The sequence below is a fragment of the Amblyraja radiata genome, chromosome 12, assembly GCF_010909765.2.
Source record: "Amblyraja radiata isolate CabotCenter1 chromosome 12, sAmbRad1.1.pri, whole genome shotgun sequence".
Lineage (NCBI taxonomy): Eukaryota > Metazoa > Chordata > Chondrichthyes > Rajiformes > Rajidae > Amblyraja > Amblyraja radiata.
In genome coordinates, this window is record NC_045967.1 from 33941210 (window position 1) to 33955033 (window position 13824).

The 13824-nt window shown below is 41.2% G+C and overlaps 1 protein-coding gene across 1 annotated transcript in view; it reads left to right on the forward strand.

Moving 5' to 3' along the window:
• The first annotated feature begins 5389 nt into the window (after positions 1-5389).
• LOC116979050 (amine oxidase [flavin-containing]-like) overlaps positions 5390-13824 on the forward strand; it is a 38105-nt gene continuing 29670 nt past the window's right edge. The window contains exons 1-3 of the mRNA XM_033030462.1: positions 5390-5524; positions 11245-11339; positions 13463-13600. Coding sequence (XP_032886353.1) covers positions 5476-5524; positions 11245-11339; positions 13463-13600 — 282 coding nt within the window. The 5' untranslated portion in view covers positions 5390-5475. The remainder of the gene's footprint in view (positions 5525-11244; positions 11340-13462; positions 13601-13824) is intronic.

Genomic DNA, 13824 nt, shown 5'->3' on the forward strand with positions numbered 1-13824 from the left:
ACTTAATAAGAGATTTCATACTGATGATCTTTAAAGATAAATAGGAAATCTAATGAATTGTAATAAAGCTATAGAGATTGAACCTAAACAGCTGTAGAGATTAAACATAAACAGTATTAAGAACAAAATCCAATTTCTACTTCTATAGTAACATCAGAATGTTCTGCCTTAAATATTTTATGTTTGTATATGTTTATAATATTAAAAAGATATTAACTTAGGGATGTTCAAGCAAAAAATAATTAATTCATATATCTCTTGCCTTGATTATTGTTTTAAACCGTCCACTGTCAGCAGTAGCACTGGATATTTGTTGTTGTTTTTTTAATATAGGCATACACATCTTATTCAGTATCCACCAAATATGTTGCACCTCATAAACATGCAAGTAAAGCAATAATTTTGTAGTGAATAGAAAATCTGGAATAGGAAATAACAAAGCTACAATGGATGATACATTTTACTTAACCTTCTCACGTACTAAGCTAGAATTCTGATTCCAGCTTCAGTAGCAAATGATCTTTCTTACTTAATGTGAATTAGATTTCGCAGCCTTAATAGAAATGTCAGCAGATAAATGTTTTAATTGGTAACATCTTCATAGAGCAACAAACACCTTTTTCTTAGTTAAAGGAAGTGTGCTATTAATTCAGAAATCTTGCGTCAATTGTTTAAATTCTTGTCTCATTTACAGCTCCATTTTAAACATAAATGTAACAAATTTCACAGACGTAGTAAAATATCAATCAGAAGTAGAAAATATATTTTGAAATATTTCAATATTTTCATCCCTTTTTCATTTCTGGAAAGGTTAGGCTTTGATTTCAACACGGTTCTCCAAGCTTGAAACCGGAGCAATTTCAACAAAGCAGCAGTGTTATTCTGAGAAGATCCTCTGGACAGCATCTTTCACTGCTTTTTTTTTTCACGCATTTTTTTCCCTGTTATGCACTTATTCTGTGTAATGTATGTCTCTGAATTTACTTTCTCTTCTCCATTAATATCGTCACACTTTGGAGTGTAGACGTCTAAGGTGATGCAGAAATGATACTATAATTGATAATAATAACATGTACCCAGACTTGATGTATTCTTCATCTGTTCATCTTTCTTGTTTCTGTTATGGTGATGGAAAGTGAATAAAATTGTGAAAAGAGAAAACCAGAAATCTATCATCAAGGCGGGAAAGAGTAACTTCATGTTGTGGAAAGATATTGAATTTAGCATTATTTATACAATGGCTTTATGTCTTTACATGTATTGAATCAACTCATTTTTGTAAATAATGAAAAGGACAAAGATTATTATTTACTTAAGTTACCACATTCCAAAATATTTTACAATTAGCCAATTGGTTTTAAAATACAAATACAATATAGCCAAATCTTTGGACACATTAGATTTGGAGAAACAGTGAATGTATGAAAATCCCTCTTGACTATGTTAGTTGGGGAAGGAATCCAAATTGTATATGATGGTCCTCTGTTTTTTGTATCTGCAGTTTCTATTCTGAGTTAGTGGGCAGACAATTGGCAATGGATAAAATATTGTTGGATTTTTCTATGTGTGAAAATATCATCTCAGGCCATTCAATGAAATCCCTTTGAAGTTAAGTATAATTTTGGTATTGTTGGTGAACCGCCCAATCCACTGTGCATTGATGTAAATTATTGGATCATTTTCTCAAATGCTTGATTGCAAATCTTGGCCAGAACACAATGAAAATTTGCCTGCTTTTTACTATACGATACAATAGAACTTTATTTATCCCAAAGGGAAATTGATCTGCCAACAGTCATAAAATACAAGATACATCAAATATGAAATTAAAGTGATGAGTGGAAAGGTTTGGGGTGTGCTAAGATTGGGGAGGGGAGTTAGTCTACCCCACGGCAGAGTTGTATAGTTTGAAAGCCACAGGGAAGAAGGATCTCCTGTGGTGTTCTGTACTGCATCTTGGTGGAACTAGTCTGTTGTTGAAGGTACTCCTCAGGTTGACCAGTGTTTCATTGGAGGGGGTGAGCTTTATTGTCAAAGATACTCCGCAGTTTGAGGAGCATCTGCCCCTCCTAGGGTCTTTAAAGTGAAACGGAAGGGAAAAAAAGAGTTAGTCTTATCGCTCATCCAAAATACAAGACCACATACAATCCAGTATTCTCTTGCTAGTGCATTAAAATAACTGCCTAGATTTCATCAGTTGTGCCCGGTTGCCCAACCTGTCGAATTATATGAAAGTATTACTTTTAAACAATCCTGTTTTCTATGCTGCACACTTAATTTACGACAGAAATCATGAAATAGAATATACTACAAGTTACATGAAATGTTCAATTCTCATGTGGTTATTGATTCCTTACATTTTATAGATGGTACACTGCCACTTCTGTACATCTGTGCTGGAGGGATTGAATATTATACATAGGATACAAAGGACATTTATTATCACACACACCAATTGGTGTAGTGAAATTTGACTTGCCATTGCAGCACACGAATAGGTTGATGTGTTACTAATCAAGCCTACTTGATTGGTATGCCATCAACCATCATAAGTATTAAATCTTCAATGGAATTGGGCTTGTTGAGAGTTGTTAACTTTGAACTCATCTGAAAAAGTAGTTTTTCATTACACTTTACACACACAAATTGTAACTAATAAATGGTGGAAATACTTTGGAGTATTAGGAGGCGAGTCATTATCTGCAGGATGCTCAACCTCAGACTTGCTCTTGTAGCCATGGTGTTTGCATTATGTTTTTTCTATACAAACAATTGGAGAGTCACAGCCTTAATGTCCATTGGAATCAGATTTACCAGCATTCTGTGATGCCACACTTGGCCAAATGTTGATGTCAGGGACAGTCAATTTTGGCTCAACTCTGGAATTTAGCTCTTTGGCCTTGCTTGGGCCGAGGGTGTGATGAACTTAGTAGTTCTGCTAAAACCCAAAATTGGGCATTGATGATAAGGTTATTGATGAGTAAGTGCCATTGGTACCTTTGTTAACAAAGACGTCCATCACTTTGCTGATGATTGAGAGCAGATTAATTGGATGATCATTAGCTGGATTGGATTTGTCGCTTTTTGTGAACAGGACATAATGGGGAATTTTCCATATTGTCGAGTAGAGGCCATTGTTGCACCTATATTTGGATAACGACCAGAGATCACCTGGTTTTGGATCTTCAGGTCTCAGCTTACTCATTTTGTGGTGCTGCTACCAAGTCACCGTTGATGGATATTGAAGTTCCCCATCTAGAGTGCATTCTGTGTACCTCCCAACGAATCCAAAATACAATTTATCTCTAAATGATTTCAGAAACACTACTGACAAAAGTTAGTCTGTACGATGGAACAAGCCTTTGAGATTACATAGAAACATAGAAAATAGGTGCAGGAGGCGGCCATTCGACCCTTTGAGCCAGCACCGCCATTCATTGTGATCATGGCTGATCATCCCCTATCAATAACCCGTGCCTGCCTTCTCCCCTTATCCCTTGACTCCACTAGCCCCTGGAGCTCTATTTAACACTCTCTTAAATCCATCCAGTGACTTGGCCTCCACTGCCCTCTGTGGCAGGGAATTCCATAAATTCACAACTCTGGGTGAAAAAGTTTTTTCTCACCTCAGTCATAAATGACCTCCCCTTTATTCTTGTGCAAAATGATCAGTAACGAATAGGCAATATTTTCCACCCTAGTGATTTAGATAGCAATGACACAGAAACAATTATCTCAAAATAGGCACACAGAAAATGCATGGAATCTGAAGCAAAAAAAAAAGACCAGTTGGAGAAACTCAGCAGGTCAGGCAACATCTGAGGAGGAAATTGGATAGTTGACATTTCTGGTCATGGTGCATCACCTAGAGTAGAGGGGAATTAGCTAGTATAAAGAGGTCAGGGAAGGGAACCGTACGTACGAGCGAGCAAGCAATTGGTAGATACAAGTGAAGTTGGTTGGCTGATAATGGTCAGGTGGGGAATGTAAGGATGAACACTGCAGCAGAGACCAGAAGGTGTTAAGTGGAGAACAATTGTCTGCAGATTCTGGAAAGATGTGATAAGGATAGGGAGGTGAAAAAAAATTGAATGAGGTATGGTGGCGGATGGAAACAATATAAAGAGAAGAGGGGGTGAGTAATGGAAGGGAATCCAGTGGGAGGAGGCAGGGAAAGATATAAATAAAAACTGATAGGGAGATGAAGGGTTAAGGTGGAAAGGAAGGGGGGGGGTGGATGGATAGAGGACTAGGGAAGATGGGAGAAAGGGATGATGTGCGTTATCTGAAATTATAGAATTAATTATTCATGCTGTTTGATTGTAGACAGACAGGTTGCTGTAGAAATGTAAAGTGGAATAAAAATGGTTGGAATCTGGAAAATCTGGATGGCTGGAGTGGACAAAATACAGATACTTGGCAAAGCAGTTGCCTACTTGTGTTTGGTCTTGCCAATGTAGAGGAGGCTACACTGAGTACACTGAGCGCTATAGGTGAGGTTGGATGAGGTACAGTTAATCCCTGTCTTACCTGGAAGGGTGGTTTAGATCCCTGGATGGAGATAGAAAATAGGTGCAGGAGTAGGCCATTTGGCCCTTTGAGCCAGCACCACCATGCAATATGATCTTGGCTGAGCAGATGTGAGGAAATGTGCTACACTTCCTTTGGTTCCAGGCCAATGTATTGGTGTGGGTAAGCATGTGGTGGGGAGGGATAAGTAAACCAAATCGTCATGGAAGTATGGTCCCTGTGGAAAACAGAAGATGTCATCCGTGGTCCAATTTGGTGGCAATGTCGTAAAATTATATGATAGATGAAGAGACTGGTGAGGTGAAAGGTAAGATCTAAAGGAACTCTACCCTGGTTCTGTCTGTGGAGAGGTAATGTGAGAGTGATGTTGGTGGTTGTTGCATCAACAGTGGGTTGGGCGGGGTGAGCTGTGGGTGGGAGGGGGACAAATGTCCTGAAAAAAGGACATTTCAAATGTCCCTGGGTAAAAGCCTCATTTTGAGAACGGATGTGATGGAGACAAAGAAAATGAAGGAGCAGAATGGCTTCCTTCAAAGAGACAGGATGGGAGGAAATGTAGTCTAAGCAGCTTATTTATGTCAACGTGGACCCACATATATTCCTTTAATGAAACCTACAGACATAATAGTATGTGTTTTATGTGTGGGCTGTTCCTCTGTTTTTAAACGTATTATCAGTCTATAACTGCATTAGATTCCCAGCTTTATTTCTTAACTTGAAACATTAAATGCCCAGCCCTTGACAATCTTGTCAATACCTTTTGCTGCTCTCTCCACCCTTCCGTTATCTACCAATCAACTCTTCACCTGTAACCACCTATCCGTCGCCAGCTCTCATCCCACTCCTCCTCCTTGCTGTAGACAAACTAACTGCAAAGAAATTGCTCATAAACTACAGCAAAGAATGAAAAAGGTAGCGAGGGGGGTTTAAAAGAAAATTGAGAAAATGTCCACTGGAAAACAAGACGTGATTATCATTGGTGGGGGCTTGTCTGGTGAGTGAGTCTCTTTGCTTTTTTTTCGGATTCGTGCTTTTCCCCACAATATATCAGGAATAAACAGTTTCAATCGCTGTCGCCTTTTATTTGACCTAAATTGGCTAAGATCGAAAATATTATTAAAACGAATATTTTTTAGGTTAGATATACAGCGCGGAAACAGGCCATTCGGCCCACCCAGACGGCGCCGCCCAGCGATCCTCGCACACCGACCATGAGATGCCTTGCTGACTGTGGCAAGATATTGTCCGTGACATTAACATTAACACTATCCTACACACACTAGGGACAATTTTACCATGCCAACTAACCCACAAACCTACATGTCTTTGGAGTGTGGGAGGAAACCTGAGATCCCGGTAGGTCAAAGACCCCGCAGAGAAACGTACAAACATCGTACAGACAACACCTGTAGTCGCGATCGAACCCGGGTTGGAAGCGCTTTCAGGCAGCAACTCTGTATCTAACACCGTGCCGCCCTTATTTTGTTTCTAATTTATCCAAAAAGTCGAAACAAAACCAATTGTTTTCTGTGACATTCAGGTAGATTTTTATTTAAGACGAAGTCTCTGGGCGTTTCACGACTGCTATCCTCTGTTAAAAGCACGCTGTGATTTAAAACAAAATCTTATTACCGTGGACTCGGTGGGCCGAAAATGATATCTAGACGCTGTATCCTTGAACGGAACTTAACATATGTTATGATGGGTTTAGCCTTTTAAGTTATAGTTACTTTGGTAGTCGTAAAACCATTAACAATGAGCATTATCGATGAGTGTGCAGTGCTTCAGGCTAATTTCTTCTTTGAACCAATCTCATTCGTCTACTCGCTTTTTTTTAGTCTGGAAGTGAACAAATGTAAAATATCACGGACAAAACCTTGCCACAGCAAGGCATCCAACGGTGTGTAACAGAGATGCAGTCTCCTGTTTGAAATTATTTTAAAATCAATTATTTTTGTAATTTATTAGAGGCATTAATGACTATTGCAGTGCACGTGTTGTAGAGCCTCTTGGCTTTTAGGATGATGTAGGCGAATAAGGTTGTTTTTTTTAACCAGCAACTATCAGAGATCGAGAAAGGAAAAAGTTTGTGATTTAACTAAATATAGAAACTGAATTTACAAAGTGAGGGAATGGTGGGAAAAAGACAAAAAGTATAACATAATATATATTTGAGTTTGCACCTTGTTGGAAAGAGAATACAGTGTTTAAATTGTTAACTTTTTGTTTCTTGTCCAAAAAGATTCAATGACATTGGGGTTGTAATTATTAATACTATGCAGTCCCAAAGCCATTAAATATAAACTCATTGCAAAAAGTAACAGTTTTGAGGATGTGAAAATCCTGCAGCAATCAGGCAAGATGCCATTTTTGTGATGTAGGAGACTTGCACTGATGGTCTATCTCTCCAATACTTCTTTGTGATGACAGATTTGTCCATCACAAACAAATCCATTTGTAACAGTGTGGATCATAATCAAATCATTTGTTTTCCAGGAGGGTTTACCAGGTTAATATTTTGAAAGTATTCTGTCGTTAGAGTTGAGATTGCAGAATTTATTTGTGATTCCCTTGAACGTTAGTACCCGTTCAAACGATGTGTCATGGGAGGATATTACTGATAGGGAGCACGTATCGGCAGTAGATATTGGTGAAGCTGCACAGTTGCCATATTAGATAGCAAATAAATGCCTCAAGTTATTCTTGCTATGTTGATGTTACACATGCAATGTATGCTCAGGTCAATCTTAGACAATAGGTGCAGTAGTAGGCCATTCGGTTTTTCGAGCCAGCACTACCATCAACTGTGATCATGGCTGATCATCCACAATTAGTACCCCGTTCCTGCCTTCTCCCCATATCCCTTGACTCCGCTATCTTTAAGAGCTCTATCCAACTCTCTCTTGAAAGCATCCAGAGAATCGGCCTCCACTGCCTTCTGCGGCAGTAGAGGCCTGTCTTGTTGTTGATAAAATTGTTAAAAAGACAATTTATAAACATTAAAATTATGTTGAATTCTTCTGAATTACTGCAGTGTTGTGCCCACTGTTGGGCAACACAATATGTGAATGAAGTACAAGCCTTGGAGAGGGTAGAGATTTCCAAAAATGCACCCAGGATTAACTATTATGAGAGAAGATGGCATTGATCACCTTGGAGCCACTGGATTAAGGGCGCACGAAAAACCTCCCACTGGATCAGGCAGCATCTGTGGAGATAAATGGACTGTCAGCATTTTGGGTTGTGACTCTTCATTCGGACTGAATAGAGGCGATGTAGTCAGTATGAAGAGGTGAAGTGGAGGCAAGCAATCGGTGGATCCAGATGAGGGGTGGTTGTTTGGCAGATGGAGTTGGTAGAGAAGAGAAGGAATAGTAACAGAGGGTGTGAGGTGATGATAGAGGCAACTAAGGGTTGCAAATGATGAAACCTAGTCGGAAAGGAAGGTAGTATGGAATTAAATAAGAGACTTTGGGCAAAAGGGAACAATGCAGGGAGAACACCCAGTGGGGATGGGGATGGAGGGGGGGGGGGGAATGGGATAATTGTGGGATGGGGTTGAAAAGAAAGGATGTCTGTGCACAGCTACTCTTCGAAGGAACCAGCCAGATATTTATGTAACTGCTATTACCAAGATGGCGAGTTTGAAATGGTCTGAAGTTTTACCCTGAATTGGAGGATAGTATTTGTGGTTTTGATGAGCTTACATGGACAAGGACATTAAATATGGAAAACTTTAATCCACAAAATGACAACATAACTTCTTTGACAAATTGCTGGAGCTTTGGCGAGTCGAGACGTTTGGGTGAGCAAAAATTCTTTACTTTGGAATGAAAATAAAGAAATCACCCGAGTCGTGAAAGACATCCAAATAGCAACGATGTTTATTCTACTCGCGTGGCGCTAGAAGAACCGTTACAGAAAAAGCCCGCGAATAAACACCGGCGTTCTCCAGCCAATCACGAGGGTTCGATAATAACAGAGCGACCACAAGATGTCGCTACAGGGTCACCCCCCCCCCCCCCCCCCCCCCCCCAGAACCTGAGGTACGGAAACGGCGACTGGAACAAGTGGTAACAAGAGACGGGGCGGGTGTTACAGGGGGGGCTTGCGGAACAAAGCCAGGGGACCGTAACAGGGTGGGAGTAACAGAAGTAGCCGGTGCGGGGGAAATGGGCACAACAGGTGCCGCCGGACGGCCCCTATATCGAGGCTGTGCCACCACCACCGGGCTGTCAACGTCCAGGAGAGCTGGCTTGAGCCGGGTGACTGAGACAATCTCCACTCGGCCCCCAACGTCCAAGGTCAAGGTCACGACGCCAGGGCGCAACACCCGGAATGGACCTTCGTAGACACGCTGCAGCGGGGACCGGTTCGACTCCCTGTGAACAAAAACAAATGAGCAGTTCTTAAGGACCGGCGGCATGTGGACCGGGGTTGTCCCATGCCGCAAGGTAGGCACGGGAGCCAGGCCGCTCACTCGCTCCCGGAGACTCGCCAACATCGCCGAGGCAGATTCCAGCTGCCCTCGAACCGAAGGGAGAAAATCCCCGGGCACCCGCAAAGCTGAGCCGTACACTAACTCGGCAGACGACGCATCTAAGTCCGCTTTGGGCGCCGTGCGGATATCTAATAACACCCAATGCAACTGGCCGACCCAGTCCGGACCCATGAGCCATGCCTTCAGTGCCGCTTTGAGGTGGCGATGGAACTGCTCCATGAGCCCGTTTTCCTGGGGGTGATAGGCGGTGGTGTGGTGCAATTGTGCCCCGTATAATTTTGCCAGCAAAGCCCACAACGAGGACGTGAACTGTGCCCCCCGGTCGGTAGAAATGTCTGCCGGAATCCCAAACCTAGCAATCCAATTGCCGCACGATCCCCATGTCCTCCATCATCTGGTACTCCTCTCTGGCGATGCGCAGCTTGTCGGGCCGGAGCCAGCGTGCCCGAGCGTGCACTGGCGGTCCCACAGTGGGGATATGATGCACCACCCTGTGCCTGGGAAAACCACACCTGTGGCCAAATAACAACGATGTTTGTTCTACTCGCGAGGCGCTACAATGAACCATTACAGAAACAGTCCGCAAATAACTCCGGCGCTCATGTGACTTCTCCAGCCAATCACGAGGGTTCGATAATAACTGAGCCATCACAAGGTGTCGCTCCAGAGCCTTAATTTCTGAAACATCACTTTCTTTTTTAAAAGCTGTTTAATAATCTGTTTCATTAGGAAATGGTTGATCATCTTTAATATCTCCTTCCATGTTTTGCAAAGTACTATATATGTACCAGTTATTGACAATAGATGATGGTAGCTTGGAGATGTGGGCTAATACAGGGGATTAGCAGATAATGGTCACCTCGAGATTATCATTCAGTATATATAGATATTTTGTTGGATTGGTTTTTTTTTTGCCATAAATGTGACAGTATGGACAAACAGAAGACTATGTTGTAATATCTGAGAATAGCTTGCAAATCTGCAGCATAGCAGTAACCCTTTAGAATCGAACACAGATATAACTTAATCTGCATAGAAATTTTGTGCCGAATATTTTAATATTGTTAATTTCGCCTCGTATGCCGTCAGCTCGAATTTTAGACAAAACAGGAATAAATCATAAGGCTTGCGTTTTTACTGTTTTCATTTAAAGCCTAGTATCATCAACAGGATATTGTGTCCTTAAATTAGAGTTTTATAGCATACGAGCTGCGTAACAACAGCTGGTGTTCTGAAATCGTTCTTGTTTGGTTGTTTACCACCTTCACGGTGAGATGTGTAATTTCCTGCTTTGCTGCTGTACTTTAACATGTATTGATTGGCTGAATAAATCATCTCAGAAACCTTTATTACACTGACAGCGTGTCGGAAATGAGTGGGAGGCAAGCATGACTCTGAATGCAGACCAATGAGTTTATATTGATTAATATCTGCAAAAGACCATTAAACTTTGTTTAACTGGTAATGGAAGTAGAAGCTTCCTGCAGTGCTGACAGGTTTATCTCATAATTTCTGGAACTGTGTTTTGAAATAGAAAAATATTACCATATATATTTAAACCAAGGGAGCAAATGATGGAAGAATCAGTGGCTAAAGGCAAGAAGCAATGCACTATTTGTTCTTGAGAAGACTGTAAATGATTGATGTTACACATGTCTAGAGTTTAAAGTCATCTTTAATTGTAACACATAGCATAGCGGTACAGCAGGTTGTTAGTTCATCACTACCGCTTCCAAGACTACCTAATGTATGAAGTGGGTGTTAATATAAAGCATACAGTAAGGTGGGGTTAATGATGCTACTACTATGATTGGTTCACATGCAATAACCAATCTACAAAGACTAAATGTAAATTGTGGCATCATTTTCAGACCACATTCATAACTGTTGGAAACTGATTTCATTCAATAAATTGTGAACATTGATCAGATATCCTGGTTGACTTCCACAAGTTCTCATTCAAAGTGTCCTAGATTCACTGTGGAGAAGCACAACTATGCTGTGCCTGATTTAAACTCAGCCATCTTTGATTAAGATTTTATTTGTTTTGCTCTGATTCAATATTGACAGAAGAGTTGAAAACCTAATGAATTATTTGTAATGCTAAATTTATTTGTTTTGTGCAACCTTATTTTCTGGCCTGAGTCCAGGTTCTCTCTTGGTATATAGAGCATCCTGGTTGCTACCCAACACATATTGTTTGTATTTTACAGGTCTGTCAGCTGCCAAGCTGCTGATAGAGGAAGGCCTGAAAGTGCTGGTGTTAGAAGCGCAAGATCGTGTTGGTGGAAGGACATACACAATTCGAGTAAGAAATGAAAATAATCATGATCTCTACATTCTGGGGAAGAATAGGTTCCCGAAACGGCAAGCTTGGGATTTGGATTACCAGCAGAATGTATTCCATGGTGTCCTAGCCTGTTTCCATGGAGCATGTGAAGGATATTTGGTCTGCAGGTTAAATCCATGAGGAGTACTTGTGATTACTAGTCCACAAAGAGGGCTGACAACACTGCCATTATTGCACACTGGCAGTAGAGGGAAGTGAATGCCCTGATACTTGCTATTGATTTGACTGGAAGATGCAGCATGGAAACGGGTCTTTTGCCCACCAAGACCATGCCAACCGTTGATCACCCATTCACGTTACTTCTACATTATCCCACTTTTGCATTGGCTGCCTGCACACTAGGGGCAATACACAGCAGCCAATTAAAACAACAAATCTGCACACCTTTGGGACGTGGGAGGAAACCAGAGCACCTGCAGGAAACCCACACGATCACAAGGAGAATGTGCAAACCTCCACTAGGTAGAGTTTAAGCCTGGATCTTTAGCGTTGAGGCAGCAGCTCTACCAGCTGTGCCACAATGCCATCCCTATACCTGTGAATTAACTCACTTGCACCTTTTGAAGTATACTGTAGCTTGTCTCCCTGCTCATTGGCCAGTCTGAAAGTAAAGGAGTTTTTGTTTATAACCACATCTCATAGAAAAAAACTATGTTCTGATCAAATGGGATTAATAGTGTTTAAGAAGGAACTGCAGATGCTGGAAAATCGAAGGTACACAAAAATGCTGGAGAAACTCAGCGGGTGCAGCAGCATCTATGGAGCGAAGGAAATAGGCAACGTTACTGGCCGAAACCCTTCTTCAGACTGATGGGGTTGGGGTGGGGGTGGGGGGGGGGGGAGAAGAAAGGAAAAAGGAGGAGGAGGAGCCCGAGGGCTGAGGGAGAGATAGGAAGGGGAGGAGACAGCAAGGGCTAACAAAATTGGGAGAATTCAATGTTCATGCCCCCAGGATGCAGACTCCCCAATGGGATTAATAATCTGATCTGTTATTCTTGAAGTACTGCTATACTTTGTACACCTGAGTTTAATGTTATAATAATGCACAAGGAATTATTTCAGCACCCAGCGTGTGTCTATCTATAATATTTGCTGACTGCAAACCTATCACAAGTATATGATTGCAACGTGTTATTTGGCTCCCCCCACAAAGCAGTAGAATCCACCTGTGAAAATGATAAAGGAATGGTTTGTCCACTTGCTGAAAACTTCCCTTCTCCCAACACATGGCTATGGAGCTAATTTCCCATTCCCACCCCCTACCCTGGTTGATCTCTTCCATGCTCAGCGCAACCAAAATCCTCCTTGGTTCTCCATTGTCATCCCTCCTCTTTCCCCGCCCTTCAACTCCAGCAGTAACAAACCTTTCTGCTCAAATTCCTTATTTTCCTTTTATCTTGCATGCTAAGGTCAATTACAATTTTTTTTTTTTTTCTCCAATGTAAAGTTTGTTTTCTTTGTACTGAAGAAGTATATCAAGAATGAGTCTTTACATCAGGAAATGTATAACAAGATGCTATTGGCAGAATTGGCTTTTGTATTAAAAATATGCATGAAAAATATTAAATTTTATATTGAAAAATAATCACTGTTGCCAATTACTGTTAAGTGATTCCTGCTGGTTAATGTGCATGCATGAATTTCATTTACACAGAGTAGTGAGGGCTTGGAACACATTGCCAATGGTGGTGGTGGCATCAAATACGATAGTGGCATTTGGGAGGATTTCAGACAGGTGCTTGGAAGTGCAGGGAATAGAGGGTTTTGGGTTATCTACAGGCAGATGAAATCACGTCAACTTGGCATCCTGTTCGGCACTAACGTTGTGGGCTGAAGGGCCATTCCTATGCTGTACTGTTCTATGTTATATAATACAAGAATTTGCCTTGCCTTTCACACACTGTTGAATAGCGCATCCACAATGATAGCCAAGATGTGCCCATCATAAATAGTATTTCAGGAAGCAGAAAGGATACCACCACCAAGAGAACTGTGAACCGGCAGAAGTCATTGTTGTTAAAGGAACAGGCAAGAAATTAAAAAGAAAAATGGTTATTCATTGATGCAATTATTCCTTGTAGGGTCCAGAGTTCCAGTACGTTGACTTAGGGGGAGCATATATTGGACCGACTCAAAATCGGATTTTGCGTTTGGCCAAGGAGCTGGAAATAGAGACTTACAAAGTAAATGAGAAAGAGAAACTGATTCACTTTGTAAAGGTAAAATATTCTTTCATTTTCTAATAATATTGGAGTTAAAGGATGTAATTCTAGAGAATGAAGCGCTCATTGTTATCATTGTTGCTGATATTTGTCGTTTTGTGGATGATCAATTGAGCAGATGACGGACATGGCCGGACCTTCCTTGTATCATCTTCAAAATGGAATATCAAACTGCCTCACATGAATCACTTTCTTTTGAAATAAAATTACATTCCCTGGCT